Source organism: Natator depressus, chromosome 4 (genome assembly GCF_965152275.1).
Source record: "Natator depressus isolate rNatDep1 chromosome 4, rNatDep2.hap1, whole genome shotgun sequence".
Classification (NCBI taxonomy): Eukaryota; Metazoa; Chordata; order Testudines; family Cheloniidae; genus Natator; species Natator depressus.
The window spans coordinates 135,629,584-135,645,896 of record NC_134237.1 but is presented as its reverse complement, the minus strand read 5'-3'; the positions used below and the strand labels follow the sequence as shown (position 1 = coordinate 135,645,896).

Sequence of the window (16,313 nt, the reverse complement as noted above, 5' to 3'; positions counted from 1 at the left end):
TTGAGATTGAAGTCGTATAGTTAGCAGGAGACATGAGAGAGAGAGATGAATGGTGCAAAGCAGGACATTTCAGACCTGCATGTGTCCTTGGTTCAGAGGAAGGGTGATTCATTGCAATAAATAGAGTATATCTTTATTTTCTTCTGTGGCTGCACAGAATAACTGCAAACAGAATTGTTTAGCTGTTGTTGTTAACATGCTATTGATATAAGTTCATAATGTAAGGGGATTCGACCATACATAAAGAAACTAATTCCATGGAGTGGCTCTGGAAATGGCATAAACCATTAGGATTGCAAGACTCAGGTGATTTTTCATGTCCCCCTAATATGAAAGATGGATTAACTACTTTATGTATATGTGCATAAATTATATATCATGTATGTTGTTGTAGCCATGTTAGTCCCAGGATATGAGAGAGAAAAGGTAAATGAGGTAATATCTTTGACTGGACAAATATCCTGGGACCTTCCCAGCTCCTACAACACTTTAAACACTGATAGAAGATATTGAATTTTGCCATTTAAAATGGAAACTTCCCATTTGAAGAAGGAAGCCAGACTGTACAGCCTGTGGCTGAGCAAGAATTTCCCTGCATTGCAGCTCTGAGCTGCTGTAGACTCTGTCAGAGCTGGGTTGTGGGCACAATAACTGGGAGCAGGGACCCTATCTGTTGTGTTCTCAATGATGACTCCCTTCCCGGCCCAGAAAGCGTGGAGGAGGAAGCTCTCGGATTTGAATGCAGACAGGACAGGTGCCAGACCTGCTGGGTCAGTAGTTTGGAACAAGGAGCATTGTGTGTGTAGAGGGAGACTAGAACTGGAGGCTGGCGCAGGGAGAAAGAGAAAATGGGAGCTGGGTTAGATGAGACTGGGAGGGGCTGGGCAAGGAGACTGGAACTGGGGCGGAATTCCAGGTTGACTATGTAGCCTTAATTGGAACTTCTTGTGTGTATGAGTTATGATACAGTCTTTAATTACATGATCACTTACTGATTTTTTTCCCCACGGGCCTCCTGTCTCATTCAGGGCACAGGATGCATGTTGCTCTGTTGGTGACTGAGAGTTGGGTATCATAGGAAGAAAATCCCACAGGTGTTGGACAAATTAATTTGATTACATATTTTCCCTTTTAAAGATCTGAGCGTCCATGCATGCATTAAAAATCAGAAACAATGAGCCAGTTTTTGAGATTAGATGTCACTTTAAGGGTGAGGAGGTGGTGGGGGAGGGAGGCTGTAAGTAAGATATTGGCCAGTAGGTGTCATTACACCAGCTGGAAAGGAAGAATGTTGTTTCCAGAGGCATATAGGCATATAATAATCTTCTCAGAGCTGTGATTCCCACTTGCTGCTTTAGTGAATCTGTTCATCTGATTTTTGACCTTCTTGTTGCCTCCCACCAGCGACTTTTAAACAGTTTTTTTAATTGTTAAGGGAGAGGTTGTTAAAGTTCTTATCTTCCATCTTTGGGACCAGAGTTCAGTTCAGTCTGGGGCAACTTTCTGAGTCCAGAGTAGTCAACATTTCTACAAAACTGCCAGTTAGAAAACAGCAAGGCATAACCACTGGCACCAGTGCCATGTACTGTGCAGCTGCACATGGCAAATGTAATTTGTTCCAGTCAGGGCTGTTCTTCAGTAGTTGTGCAAGTATCTTGAGATCGCAGGATGGAATGGGGCAGTATGTGTGCAGTATTGAGGGGCAGATTCCATACCGAGATGGATGATGATTGTTCTGTTGCTTACAAAGTTTTCCATTATACTGTAATGAATATACAGTATAATTATTATACTTTAATAAATTGGATCATTTGTTTGTGTGCATCTGCTTCCTCTGTCGTGCAATAGATCAGATCTGCTAATGAGCATATCAGTTCTCTCTATTAGTAGATTATATAGATAATCCTGTGTGTTTACACTGCACTTTACAAAGCAGAGTAAGACTTCTCCGTGCTTCAGAGATACCACAACCTGCTGACTGAATCAGCACAAAGGTGTGGTGCTTTTATATCTGAAGCTTGTTCACTTAATATCAGAGATCATAAACTGGGAGACACAAGGCCACTGGATGCTCAAAGAGAAGAGACTTAGTATCCAGAGAGAGATGTGGAAAGTGAGAGAGACTTGAACTTTCAGAAATAGTAGAAGTTTTTCCACTAAAATGTGGGGAAGAAATTCTGTGCACTTCCTTGGGCAAAGGGTAAGAGTTGTCGAAACAGCCTCACAATAAGGGACAGCCTGTCACTGAATCAGAAAAGAATAATAATACAGAACAGATATTTAATAAAACCCCATCATCAGTGGAAAATCTGTTCGTACACACAATTACTTGATTTATTAACTGTCTTGTCTACCTTGTCATGACAATACAATTACAGAAATTGACAAAAGAGAGTTCTGTTCCCAAAGCCACATGTTTTGCCAGTGGTCCTGGTGTCTTTGTGTATGTGCAGCCACAAAGCATTGTTAGGCAAGAGGAGTAAGGGAGTTTTTTATCTTATTCAGTGATAGACAGCTAAGTCTCTGATCTAGCCTTCTGGAAGGCCGCCTGCTTAATTTTCTTTGTTTACTCAAAGGCAACTAAAACAGTGGAGTAACAACTGTTGCTTTCATCACACAATAAGTCCATTATGTCAGTGAAAACAAGTTTGTGAGTTCATAATTGAAATATCAACCATTATTTGGAAGATGATTGTTGCACATTAATCCTCCATTTGCTTGTGCAATAACAATAGGCACTTGCTCCCTCTCTTGTTCTCTGTTTGTGCCATTCCACCAGTGGGAAGTGTGTCAACATTCTTGTCTCCTTATACCTCTACGGGGGAAAGCACAGTTGGTGCAAGATATATGTTAAGGGATTTATCGGTATTTACTTATTTTTGTGTTTTGAACAGTTAAATGCTAGGTAGTAGCATTGTTAGAGAAATAATACTAATTAATCTGTCATTTATCTTCATATTTCCCCACAGAAAATCACCAATCACATCTTAGGGAGAAAAGTACCTTGGAACTGATCGGAAAAACAATCTTCTGTTTCGATAAGGTGTATTGCATGTAGTGAATTTTCATGCGTCTTTCCTATGTACATTAATTTATGACATGAGAATAGAATACACAGTAAATATTCCAATGTGCAGAGTATGTTTGGTGTAATTCAGTAATGTCGTATTCTCTTCACCTACTGAAAGTTTGGATGTATTTATAATTGAGGATCAGTGATTTTATGTGGATGGCAGGTTTTTAATTTAAAAAAAAATAAATTACTGGTTTCAGTAATGTTGTTACACCCTTCCCAGATTAATTTAGTTTTGTAGTATTTATAAATACTTAAGAATCAATGATCTCATGTGGACAACAGATTTTAAATATTTATTTTTAATAACTTTTAACAATGATTTTTTAATTTTTATTTCATAGCTCACTGTTTGTAATTATTTTGTACTGCTGAAAAAATTAAAGAGCTTCAGATTGATTTGCAGTAACTGTCACTTTACTGTAGTCCTTTTTCTAGGGTTTTGGTATGTATGGCATCCGCAAAAGTGAGTTAAATAGCCATGAAAGGTTTCTATTGGGTAGGATAAGCCTGCAGACTGTAACTGATTTCATCTTTAAGGTGGGGCAATTTTAGCACTCTATAGAGTGGTTTAGATTTGTTCCTTCCATTAATAATGACTCTACAGTTGTACAATCCTGTTGTACTCACCAGTAGAGGCCAATGGAAAATGTATTTTTCCATTTTGTTGGGAATTCACTGTTTCCATTCCCAAAGTGTTATCCCATTCCCAAACTATATCCAGAGAGAACAATAGTTTTAATTTTTTTGGCACTCAAACCTTGAAGGCCTAAAATGCCTCAACTCAAAAAAAGTCAAGGTTCCAGTTACAAATAAATGCTAACCAGCGTCGTCAGACGTCACCTGTGTGCTACTCTGTTCAATGTTGATAACAGTTGGCTGCGTGCGTGTGTGCTGTCCCAGCTCTGCGCAGATCGCTAGCACAGCAGATCTTGAGCGAACCACCCAATGACCACAGACTCCAATAAGGTATGAAGGCACCCGGCCAGGTTTATTGCCAAACGAAACACAGTCTCTAGCTCCCTGGATCAGATGTCTACAGTTCTTCTAGTACAGACAAAGACATCCACTCAGGGATGCATTCTTATACACAGGTACAAACAAGTTACACATCACTCCTGACACATCAAGTACAACCCCTCTATGCGTTAGGGTGCTACCTCTCTCCTGGTACATGTTGGTTTGAACAAACAAGTCTATCCATCATGTTATCCTTTTGACCCTTTCTTTAGGATGGGTCAGCCTGTTCCTTATCTCTGTGGAATGTGTTCGTACCAGAATGTTCTGGTGCCATCCTGGCACCTATTCATCCTACTAGTACTTGATACCTTTTAACTATGTGTATACATGCAATTAGCAGCCTTCTTCTTGCCAACTTCTGTGAGCAAGGCCTGCCTCTGGCTCAGCTTAACTTTGCTTTATGTTAACAAAGTCTTGACCATTACTTTAGCTCAGGCCTTAGGTCTCATACTGGGCCTCTGATACAAGGGATAATGTTTCAGGGCCTCATCTTACCACATTCAGCATGAAAAAAAATCCCTGTCCCCACCACCCCAACAATGTTGAATTTTCATTAATGAGCACAAATTATACACATCAATTGTGGAGATGATTTTTTTAGACTCATGCCCTTTGAAGAGAATGCCCTGCCCTCCCATCCACTAGGGAGTCTATCTTGAGATGATCAGCAAGTCCATTCTCAAGTGTCATAAGAGCAGGTAAGGCAGCAAACTGTCCCCATGGTACATTGGACTTGTGTTACAGGAAGATGATGATGATGATAAAGAAGTCTAATTTGGTAAGTGTTCAGTGGACAGAAAATTGTTGATGCAAAATTTTCAACCAGTTCTGGTTGAACTGATCTTTCTTTCTGTCTCTAATCCACCTTCCGTTAGCTGGATGCCCTCTCCAGGATGTTTGGTTATACACATAACTGATGTTCCAGTGATAGAATACAAATTGTAAAGGCTGTGGTTCTCAGTGTACAGCTGCTTTTTTGTAGGCTTTTTTCCTTACCGCAGAGGAGGCTGTATGAATGTATAAACAGGAAAGGCATCTGAGTAAAACAAGTACATGCAAACTGTGAGTTGTTATAATTGCAATATTTCCTGCTTCACTGTAGTTAAGGTGGAGATATTATTTATTAATTACAAAGAATGCTCTTGGGTGTAAAGCTTTACTGTATATTTCTGTATTCATTTACTCTAGAAGGGTGAAATATAAAAGGGGGACCTCTTGTGATCATTAAAAATTTCACAGCACTTTTCATAAAAGTTAGAGATGAAAGCCCCAGTGTCCTGATTAATTACAGTCTGCCCAGCTAAATTCCCCCTGAAGCTTCCATTGCATATGATGGACCAGATCCTCAGCTGATGTAAATTGGTGTAGTTTCAGTGAAGTCAGTGGAGCTACACTGAATTATCCCACACGAGGATCCAGTTCAATATTTTTCACCTCTGCTAAACTAGTGGTACCATGTGCTTTAAGCAGCTGTCATGTCCTACCCCAGAGTCAAGAGGAAATGGGACAGAGTGAAATCATCTCTGTGTGTAGTTTTAGAAAGGGCTTTTATTATTACTTGTTTGTCACAATAGCATCCAAAGTGTGGTAAACGCTGTGAAGAGCTTACAGTCTAAAAAACTGTAGACAAAGGATGGGGAATGTGAAATAGCATGCAAGGATGGAGCATCAAGGTGGTGACTAGCAATCTCTCTAGGCCCTTCTATGTTACTAGAAAGAAAAGGAGTACTTGTGGCACCTTAGAGACTAACCAATTTATTTGAGCATAAGCTTTTGTGAGCTACAGCTCACTTCATCGGATGCATTCAGTGGAAAATACAGTGAGGAGACTTATATACACACAGAACATGAAAAAAATGGGTGTTATCATACACACTATAGGGAGAGTGATCACTTAAGATGAGCTATTACCAGCAGGAGAGAGGGCGGGGGGAGGGGGGGGGAGAACCTTTTGTAGTGATAATCAAGGTGGGCCATTTCCAGCAGTTAACAAGAAAGTCTGAGGAACAGTGTGTGTGTTGGGGGGTTGGGGGGGAATAAACATGGGGAAATAGTTTTACTTTGTGTAATGACTCATCCACTCCCAGGACACAAATCAGATGTCAAGAATTATAACGTTCATAAACCAATCAGAGAACACTTCAATCTCTCTGGTCACTCGATTACAGACCTAAAAGTCGCAATATTACAACAAAAAGACTTCAAAAACAGACTCCAACGAGAGACTGCTGAATTGGAATTAATTTGCAAACTGGATACAATTAACTTAGGCTTGAATAGAGACTGGGAGTGGATGAGTCATTACACAAAGTAAAACTATTTCCCCACGTTTATTCCCCCCCACATACACACACTGTTCCTCAGAGGTTCTTGTTAACTGCTGGAAATGGCCCACCTTGATTATCTCTACAAAAGGTTTTCTTCTCCCTCCCCCCGCCCGCCCGCTCTCCTGCTGGTAATAGCTCATCTTAAGTGACCACTCTCCTTACAGTATGTATGGTAACACCCATTGTTTCATGTTCTGTGTGTATATAAATCTCCTCACTGTATTTTCCACTGAATGCATCCGATGAAGTGAGCTGTAGCTCACGAAAGCTTATGCTCAAATAAATTGGTTAGTCTCTAAGGTGCCACAAGTACTCCTTTTCTTTTTGTGGATACAGACTAACACGGCTGCTACTCTGAAACCTATGTTACTAGACCTGACTAATTATTACTGCTTGGGATCCTCTGGGATGGAAGTTGCTGTTAATGACTTTCCAAGTGTCCATTTGGAGTCATTTAATCACCTCCAAATGCTGCAGAAGAGTCTACAAGTGCTTGCTATAGCTTTTGCCTTATTTATTGGACCCATTCCTATGGTATAAATGTGGGTGACCTTTTCCCCCATGAAAACAAATAGAGCTCTATGGAATCTTCTTGGTTTTATGTTCTCTCGCCATAGATGCTAATAGCTTCATTGTTCGAGTTTTTTTTAAGTTTTCAGCTGATGAAAAGCATATGTCCACAGTGACCTTTAATAGTCTGTTAATGCCCAATGGTAAACTTTAGGAACCTTCCTGTTTTCAGTTAGTTCTTCTTGGTTTGATTATATTTAGATTTCTACATTATACCTGTCTAGCTGCCGAAGAAACTACAAGCGTCATAAGAATGGCCAAACTGGGTCAGACCAAAGGTCCATTCAGCCCAGTATCCTGTCTACCGACAGTGGCCAATGCCAGGTGCCCCAGAGGGAGTGAACCTAATGGGTTATGATCAAGTGATCTCTCTCCTGCCATCCATCTCCACCCTGTGACAAACAGAGGCTAGGGACACTATTCCTTACCCATCCTGGCTAATAGCCATTGATGGACCTATCCTCCATGAATTTATCCAGTTCTCTTTTAAACCCTGTTATAGTCCTAGCCTTCTCAGCCTGCTCAGGCAAGGAGTTCCACAGGTTGACTGTGCGCTTTGTGAAGAAGAACTTCCTTTTATTTATTTTAAACCTGCTGCCCATTAATTTCATTTGGTGGCCCCTAGTTCTTATAATATGGGAACAAGTAAATAACTTTTCCTTATTTACTTTCTCCACACCACTCATTTTATATACCTCTATCATATCCCCCCTTAGTCTCCTGTTTTCCAAGCTGAAAAGTCCTAGCCTCTTTAATTTCTCCTCATCAATCAAATTTATTGCAAGTCAAAAGGACATTAGAGGCTGTCCGTTAAACTGTTTGAGGCTTTCCTAGGTGCTACCACAATAGAAATAAGAAATAACGAGCAGCTAGCTACATGTTGCACCACCTGTAAAGAAATGGATGACTTGGACATGATCTCTTTCTGAAAGAAACACTCACAGTCTGGTTCTTAAATGATCATGGCTGACATTGCCACTTGGGCTTCCAGAAGCTGCTGGAGCCTTAGCAACAAACAGCCATAACCCCATAATTGGTGGTCTAATCTGATGAACAACTGAGAACCAATTCTGCTGGTGGAACTACTAAATGTTCAAGGAGTCTACAGTACAGTTTGTGTTGCATCTGGAATTTATGCTTGGTCCTTTTACAGCATCATTCATCAAGGAACTTGAGCCGCTTAACCATTGTTTAATATTTACAATACTGCAGGGAGAAAAAGGAATATTATCTCTCTCTTCCAGATGAAAAAATGAGATGTGGAGAGGGTAAAGGCATGATTTACAGAGGTTCTGAGAACTTCACCTGAAGTCAACATAAACTGCAAGTTCTCAGCACCTATGGAAATTGGGTCCGAGTGATTTGTAAGTCACACAGCAAGTTTGTCGTTAGAATATAGGTCTTTTGTCTCCCCGATCCTGTGGCTTTAACAACAAGACCATCCATCTTTCTTCGTGCTTCTTCATGGAGAGCAGTGGTGTATTCAAGACATACTTCACTATTCTGTTCCATATTGTCACAAATAAGGTGGAACTCATGCTTGGTGCAGAGCATCTGAGGTTCGTAGTTCTTTACAATAGTCTTGTTCCAATTTTGTAAACACATATAGGGAATTGGAACCCACAACTCCCAGCCTCCAAAACACATGCGTTTCCCGAGAATTTGTTTTAATTATCAGTCCTTGTGTGAGATCCATGTTCCTCTTTTTTTCTATCTTGTTTTATTTGCGTGGTAAATAATTACTCTTATTTTAATGATTTGTACAGCACCCTGATGGGAAAGGCAGGCACTCTAGTAGATAAAATAATTACTCAGTGAGGTAGAGGAGCAACTCCTTTGGTTTGAGCAGTAGGGGGAATTTATTATCAAGAGTCGGGCCCAAACTGCAAATTTCAGATCCAGACTTTCCAAACACTCTGATCTGTTTGAATTCAGGATTTTACTGGGCCCACCTCTCTTATGAACCTTCTTTCTGCTCTTTGTACTTTCTTCTGTGCTGCCCCCTACACCTGGAACTCCCTTCCTCCTCCCAATCCACCTGGCCTCTCTCCTCTCCGATCCTTGGAGCAGAGATAATATCTCCCCCATGCTTTGTACAGAACCAAGTACACTGAACAATCAATGAATACTAATGGACTGTCTTGTCTCCAGCTAAGGGGGAAAATGCTGAAGGGCCAGGAAACCCCATGAGTCCCACTGTGCAGTGTCCTTCAGATCATTTCCTCAGGGAAATTGTAATTGCCTGTGAAAACAGCAGGGGACATGATTTTTCTAACTCCCTGTCATGCGGCATTATGAGAGGAATTCCCACAGATTTCTGGACATCTGTGGAAGGCAGAGGCATTTGTGTGGAGGCCCAGAGACTGTGCACAATTTCTCCGATCTCTTATTTTGTCTGAGATGCTTTGCTGTCTGCTTTTTTTGGAAGATCATGAATAGTGTGGAGAAAGTGAATAAGGAAGTGTTATTTACCCCTTTCCATAACACAAGAACCAGGGGCCACCCGATGAAATTAATAGGCAGCAGGTTTAAAATAAATGAAAGGAAGTACTTCACACAACGCACGGTCAACCAGTGGGTTCAAAAAAGAATTAGATAAGTTCCTGGAGGATAGATCCATCAATGGCTATTAGCCAAGATGGTCAGAGATACAACCCCATGCTTTGGGCGTCCCAAGCCTCTGACTGCCAGAAGCTGAGACTGGATGACAGGGGATGGATCACTTGATAATTGCCCTGTTCTGTTAATTCCTTCTAAAGCATTTGGCACTGGCCACTGTCTGAAGAAAGGATACTGGGCTAGATGAACCATTGGTCTGACCCAGTATGGCCGTTCTTATGTTTTGCCAGAACTGCTACTACCAATGTGCAGAGAGGGAATGTGTTTAAACATCACTGAGACCCTGGGTATCATAGTCACCTATCTCAATTTGCTGAGTGGAAGCACTGTCTTGTGATTTAGAATCCTGTCACTAGAGTCTGAGAGAAGCCTCGAGCTTTTACTGTTATCACGTAGTGTATATTTGCTACCATATGCTTTGCTGAGGGGATAGTATGGGAACTGGCACCCTGCCATAGATACCTAGCAAACCCAATTCAAATTTGCTGTCTTATCCCCCTTTGGAGGATAAAACATGTACAAGGCTGGAATAGAGGTGATAGGAAACTACATGTGGTGCATGTTGGGGAAATGATTGTTTGGGGGTGGGAAGCAGGTTTATAGGAAGGCACTTACGCTTGGAAGGGTGCCCTTTTCCTGTACCAAACAGCTTTCTTTTCCTTCATTTCCTCCATGTAGTCTTCAAGGCTGATCTTCTCTTAGTTACCACCACTTCTAGAAACACCATCACATGGGGGCTCTTAAGCCTGTGGTGTCAAATTCTGAGGTGCTTACTCAACTTTTGAAAGGCCTTTCTAAGGAAAAAACCCTTTTGAAGTCAGTGACAGTTTTGCCTGAGGAAGGGATTAGTGAAAACTGAGTAAAGAAGGACCTCAGGATTTGGCCCCTAGTCTATACTCTTTGAGCCAGATTATCCCTTTACAGTAGTATATATTGTGAGTAACACACTGAAGCCAATGGAGTCGCACCAACGTAAGAATGGTATGAGTGAGAAGAGAATCAGGGCCTCTGAATCTGAATTAGACTGTAAAGTCCTTGGGATAGGGCCTGTCTCCTCTACAATGTGGAGCACGTTATCCTCCCTCCAAGGTAATGCTGTTATAGTCTGTAGGAGCTTTAAGGTTGTTGGTAGGAGTCAGTCTCTTCTGATGAATGGGCAATCTTAGGAGAGAATCTCTTTTGGGGTTTTTTTTGTGTTCAAGCCATCTCACTACATGACTGAGAACTGTCAAAGAGGAAGGGGAGTGGTGCCTCCCGCATCTCAGATTCTAGGAAAACGGTAGAATTTTTAACTTCCCCAGATCCCAGGCCCTTTTAACCACGACTCCTTTTTTTCCAGCGGCTAATTGTCCTGCAGCCTGCTTTCCTACCGGTGTGTTCCCCCTGACACACCCCGTCAGCCACAATGCTGCATATATGCTCTTTAGAGACCTGTGCCTGGCGGGCATAGAGCAGAAGATCAGTGGATTAAATACTGGCCCCACTGAAGTGAACAGTAAAACTTGTACTGGGAAGGGGCTTTCCACACCAGCTAGTTGGAAAGTGCTGGCTGGAACTACTGTAGTGAAAGACGGAAGAGGACCAGGACGGAGGCAGCAGGCCCTGGATTTCAGGGAAGAAACGGTTGGGTCCAGTAAGGAGTTGAGGCCATGTACTATTATACACACTGGAAAATCCTCATATATAACTAATCATGCAATCACCTCTCCAGTTGTGGACTGCTACTTCCCCACATCCCGGACGGTAGGATAGGGACCCACAGAGTTGTAGGGAGTGCTCAGCGTGAGCATGCTGAACAGGTTCTGCTGAGCCGCTGTAAGTTGGAAAAGTGCAATTCCTTAATGCAACATTTGAGAATCAAGCTGGTTTCCTTTCTCCTCATACATCACCAGGTAAATGAAAAGGCTAAGTGAGGCCCTTGGGGAAAAGGAACAAATGACACATGAGAAATGCTGGTCATATTGATTAGTATAGTTCTAGATACCACAGTGATGAGGGAAATAAAAGAACCAGTGTACAATCCTGTTGTGTTCATATCACGCTATAAGTGACACCTCTGCAACCCTATTACTTTCCACAGCTAGCACCGGTGTAACTGCTTGGAACTTGATAGACTATGTTTTGATGATGCAAAAAAGGGAAGAGAATCCAGCTCCTTCCTCTGTAGCTGTGTTGGCTTCTACAGGGCTATCGGATCAAAAGCAGTAATGTTTTATTGGAGTTCCCAAGGTTAGCAGATCTGGCCCTGAATACAACCAGAGGACAGAGCTGTTCTCTAAGACAGTGTCATTTCTATATTGCCACTTTTTGGATGGTCCCCTTGGGGCTTTTTGTAGAAGAGTCAGCCTTGGTGTGTCTGGCCAGAGTTTCCATTCCAGTCCTACAGCAGGTCACTGTGGCTGCATTAGCATGGTGCTGTGTAGCCTGTTTGCAGTGTTTTGTGATGAAAGGTTTGGTACATAACATCACTGAAAGTTTAGATTCTGGGGACTGTTTGTGGACACACCCTCTATCTGCTGAGCTTGTGGATTTCCCCTGCCAGAAAATTCCCCTTGTTCCACCATGGCCAGTGACTTCTGCCTGCATATTCAGCCAAGGATTGTAGCAAGTGCCTGAGTAAACCCTACACCTAGTACCACATAAGAGCTTTTTCTCTTTATTCTTTGCAGAACCAGCTGCTAAAGGACCAAAGTGGTGCTGGAGATGTGCTGAGGGCCAAGGAAGTGGCAGCCTGTGTCAAAGTGGGGGTGTGAGGCGTATCTTTCTAATATCCCTGCCTAAAAATTGCCTCCTGCGTGATTACAAAGAGCAGCAGAGAAGTGGAGAGTGAGTGACATGGAGGACTTGGGAGGTTGTTAGGTCCATCACTGAGTCTGTTGTGGAGAAGCATTAGTGCCAAGGGAGTGCTTCCCTTTTCTGTGTGCAACATTTGTTAATAATCCCTCTTTCCGCTGCCCATGTGCTACTGTTGGCTCATGCATGGATATGTGAATCCGCACCATAGCTGCCTGGCAGCGTGATCCCGCTGCAGAATGTACTCGGTGGCAGTAGTTTTTGTAGGTTTATATCAGTACTGATGTCACCCGGTGCTTAAAGCCAAGAGGTTAATGGGACATGGAGGTAGAGGGCTTGGTTCTCATTTATACAAAGGCCCTTTATGCTGCTCTGGCTTTTGTGGGCCTGGTGCAAAACATAGTTGTGGGCCCCCCTGGGAGCAACGGAGCATGGCGCAGGGAGATTGGTCCCCAGAGTGAGGGGCCGGCCAGGGTCCTGTCATGGATGGGGTGGCCCCGCTCTGCCCCGCCCAGTGCTAGGGCACTATTTACAAACTGGCTCCGCCTGGCCCTGTGCTGCCAGCATGCCCCTTCCCCTCAGGGGTAGGCCCATGCTGTCCCCGCCCCCCCCCCACCGCCCAACACTGGAACACCCACCCCTCCCATTCCCTATGGCCAGAGGGGCCCCCCCGACCTCTTCCACAAATGCACAGTACCCTGCACAACAACACCTCTGTTCACAGCCCCACTGCAACTGCCCAGCACCCTTCACAGAACCCCCACTCCCTAGTCCCCCAACACACACAGATCTTCCCTACCCCCACGCAGCCCAGCACCCCCCCGCCAGACTCTCCAGAGACCCATCTCCCCCAGGCCCTGCTTCCTGGCCGCACTCACCTGCTGGGAGGCGACTGTGTCTGCCGAGCTGAGCCACCAGTGCAGCCACGGCTGGTCCTGGAGCAGAGAATCACTCTGGCCCCTCAGGAGTGGCACAATCAGCCAGGCCAGGGCCTGCCCCGGCCGGGATCCCTCAGGACCCACTTGCCTGGAGGGGCCCAGCCAAGGCCCCTCCCCCCCCCCCCCCCCCAGCTGGCTAAGACTGGCCAGGCTTCTGCACCAGTCCCAGGCAGCTCAGCTACAGGGAAACAGGCAGGGCCTCGCAGGTGGTGGGAAGCAGAGACTGCCCAGAACCGGAATTGCACTGGGGCCTGGCCAGGGGATAGAGAGAAGCCGGCAAGTAGGGCCAGGGGGTGGAAAGGAGCCCTCAGCTGGCTAGTGGGCCGGCTGAGAGAAGCAAGTGGGCAGGGAGGTGGGGGAGCCAGTGAGCTGGCAGGGTTTCAGGGCACAGTGCAAGCAGAGCAGGCTGGGGCCCCTTCTGAGCATGGGCCCGGCTCCATGGTGCTACTGGCACCATTGTAAACCCAGCACTGTAAAGGGGTCTCAAAGTAGGTGGAAATGGCCCCTGAGAATGCCCTTGGTATAGATGATTTCCCTGGCCTAACATATACCAGGGCCAGGCAGTGCCCTGCATAGCTCGAGATTCGACCCACGGCCTGGCCACAGCTGGCTCAGGCTGTGGGGCTAAAAATTGCTGTATAAATGATAGGGTTCGAGCTGGAGCCCTAGCTCTGGGACCCTCCACCCTCACCAGGTCCCAAAAAATCTACAAAGATTTTTTTTTTTTTTCCAGCCTCTAACCTGAGCCCCGTGACTCCCGCGAGCCTGACTCAGCTGATCCGGGCCAGCCATGGGTATTTTATCCCAGTGTAAACACAGCTAAAGCCATCTTTGCCCTTTGCTGTCCCTGCCCCAAGTGCTGGAGCAGAGTAACTGAAAATTGGGCCTGTTAAGTTGCAGGAGTGGTAGAGGCACTTAAGGAGGAAGCCAAGGAATGAGAGAGAACTGAAACTCAAGTGGGTATTGCAGTGGTGTAGCCAGGTGTATCACCGTGGCTTGGCAGGCGATGTGCATGAACACACTTAGGAAACTTGCCGCTTCCCAAGTGGTTAATTCCTGGGTGCAGGCTGCTTCTGAGGCTTTGTGATCCTCTCCTAGAGGCTGCTGGAGACTGGAGTGGGAAGTCAGAGAGGCTTTGCAGCAGTGCGGTAAATGCCTGCAGTGAGTCTTGGGTCCCCCGCCCTCCACCTCTGGCCTGTGATCCTCATTTATCTAAACTCCACCTCATTAAGAGTCCCCAGAGCCATCCAGTCCCTTGGCTGAGTGGGAACCTCTTGAGTTCGTAAGGCCTAGCCTCCCCACACCAATCTTGACCATGGACTCTGCCGTTTCTTGTGTGTGTGTTTGTGTATATATGCAACGACAGGAGGAGTGACACACTCTCTCTCTCTCTCCCTCCTCTCCTCCTGTCATTGTTATATTGTGTGTTTCTCCAGTGGGTGGAATGGGAAAACCCTTCTCATCTGTTTGAAACAGTGACTTATTGCTGATTTATAGCAGCATTATATTGGATTTTCCATGCCTGTGTCCGGGAATTAATTATGTGAGATGGGAAGCTATTTTCCGTCTTGTTCTGAGAAGACTCCCATGACGTTTACACAGGTTTATTACTTAGGGTAACTTTTAAGCCAATGAACTGGTGGGGGTGGGTGGTGAGTGTGTGTGTGTTCACATCACTGCCCCATATTGGAGAGGATTTGAACTGCACAGCTTTGTTTTATGGTCCCTATACTGTAAAGTGCTAATGAAGATTTTCCTTTAGCTCAATTTTTTAGAGTAGCGGATTCTGAGTTCCATCCCTGACATGACTGTGACAGCTATGTGCTGCTAAGTGGCATCCCATTTATCAAATGAGAATCTCAAATAAATTGACTGTCTCTTAATCCTCCAGAATTATTAGACCCAATTTACAGATGGGGAAATGGAGGCACAGAGATGACGTGAATTTCCAAAGGTCACCTAGTGAGTAGCAGATTGAGGCCTGGAACCCAAGAGTCCTGGCTCCCCGTTCCCTCCTCCAACTTCTAGAGCATATTGTCTTTTGTGGAGGCGAGGGTGCTGGAACAATATGTATAGTGGGGGTGCTGATAGCCATTGAACCAAACCGTAAACACTGTATATGATAGAAACCATTTCAAGCCAGGGAGGGAGGCAGCACCCCTAGTTCCAGAGGTAGTTACATTGATTCCCAGGAAGGAGGTCACCGTTGCTGACATATTGCTTGGGTATCCTCTCTCTGAATGTGACGGGGTACCTCAACCTGTTTTTATTTGTAAAGGTTGGGAACACTTTAAAAATGAGGTTTGGGATTAACAGTTGATTTAAACTCTCCACCTTCTGTCAAGAGGCCAGAGGGTCCTCAGAGAGCAGGATGTGGTGGGGATTGGGGATGACCTTTTCTAGAGCAGGCCGTTGCTTCCCTTAGACTCTTCTTTACTCTGAGGGCCGGTTTGTGTACTGATTTATCTAAATCTATGCAGCCCTCTGCTACAGCACAGATTTAAACAAAAAATAGCATTCTGAAAGTGCCAGGGGATCTCTCTGTTTTTACATCTCAGCAATGTGTAGGGGACATTGCTCCATCTTGCTCTTCTAACACCCAACTGGGGCATTAAGTTCAAGAAAGGAAGGTGGGGGGGACCAGGAAGCTAAAGAAAAATATATTCCCTTCATCCTGAGAAAAGTCCTGACATCAGCTGACCCCCAGGGGAGGAATATCTGTGACCTTTCAAAAGCGGTCAAGTCATTTGTGGCGATGAACAAGACTCATGTGTATTTTTTTTGGCAGGCACATTTGGAAAGGAAAGCGAGAGGCACCCAGTTTGAATGGTTGCTGCAAGCCATCCATGCTTTTGCTCCACCCTGGAGAAGAGCTGTAAACTAGTCAAAGACAGGAAAAGGAGTACCATGTATACAATGGGAACTGTGTGTGTAGAGCAGGGGTGGGCAGACTTTTTGGCTCGAGGGCCACAT

The 16,313-nt window shown here is 44.5% G+C and overlaps 1 protein-coding gene across 1 annotated transcript in view; it reads left to right on the top strand.

Annotated features, from left to right (window-relative positions):
- Window positions 1-3,434, top strand: part of ALMS1 (ALMS1 centrosome and basal body associated protein) — a 129,995-nt gene extending 126,561 nt beyond the window's left edge. Inside the window, exon 20 of the mRNA XM_074951947.1 lies at window positions 2,970-3,434. Coding sequence (XP_074808048.1) covers window positions 2,970-3,014 — 45 coding nt within the window. The 3' untranslated portion in view covers window positions 3,015-3,434. The remainder of the gene's footprint in view (window positions 1-2,969) is intronic.
- Window positions 3,435-16,313: the final 12,879 nt, after the last annotated feature.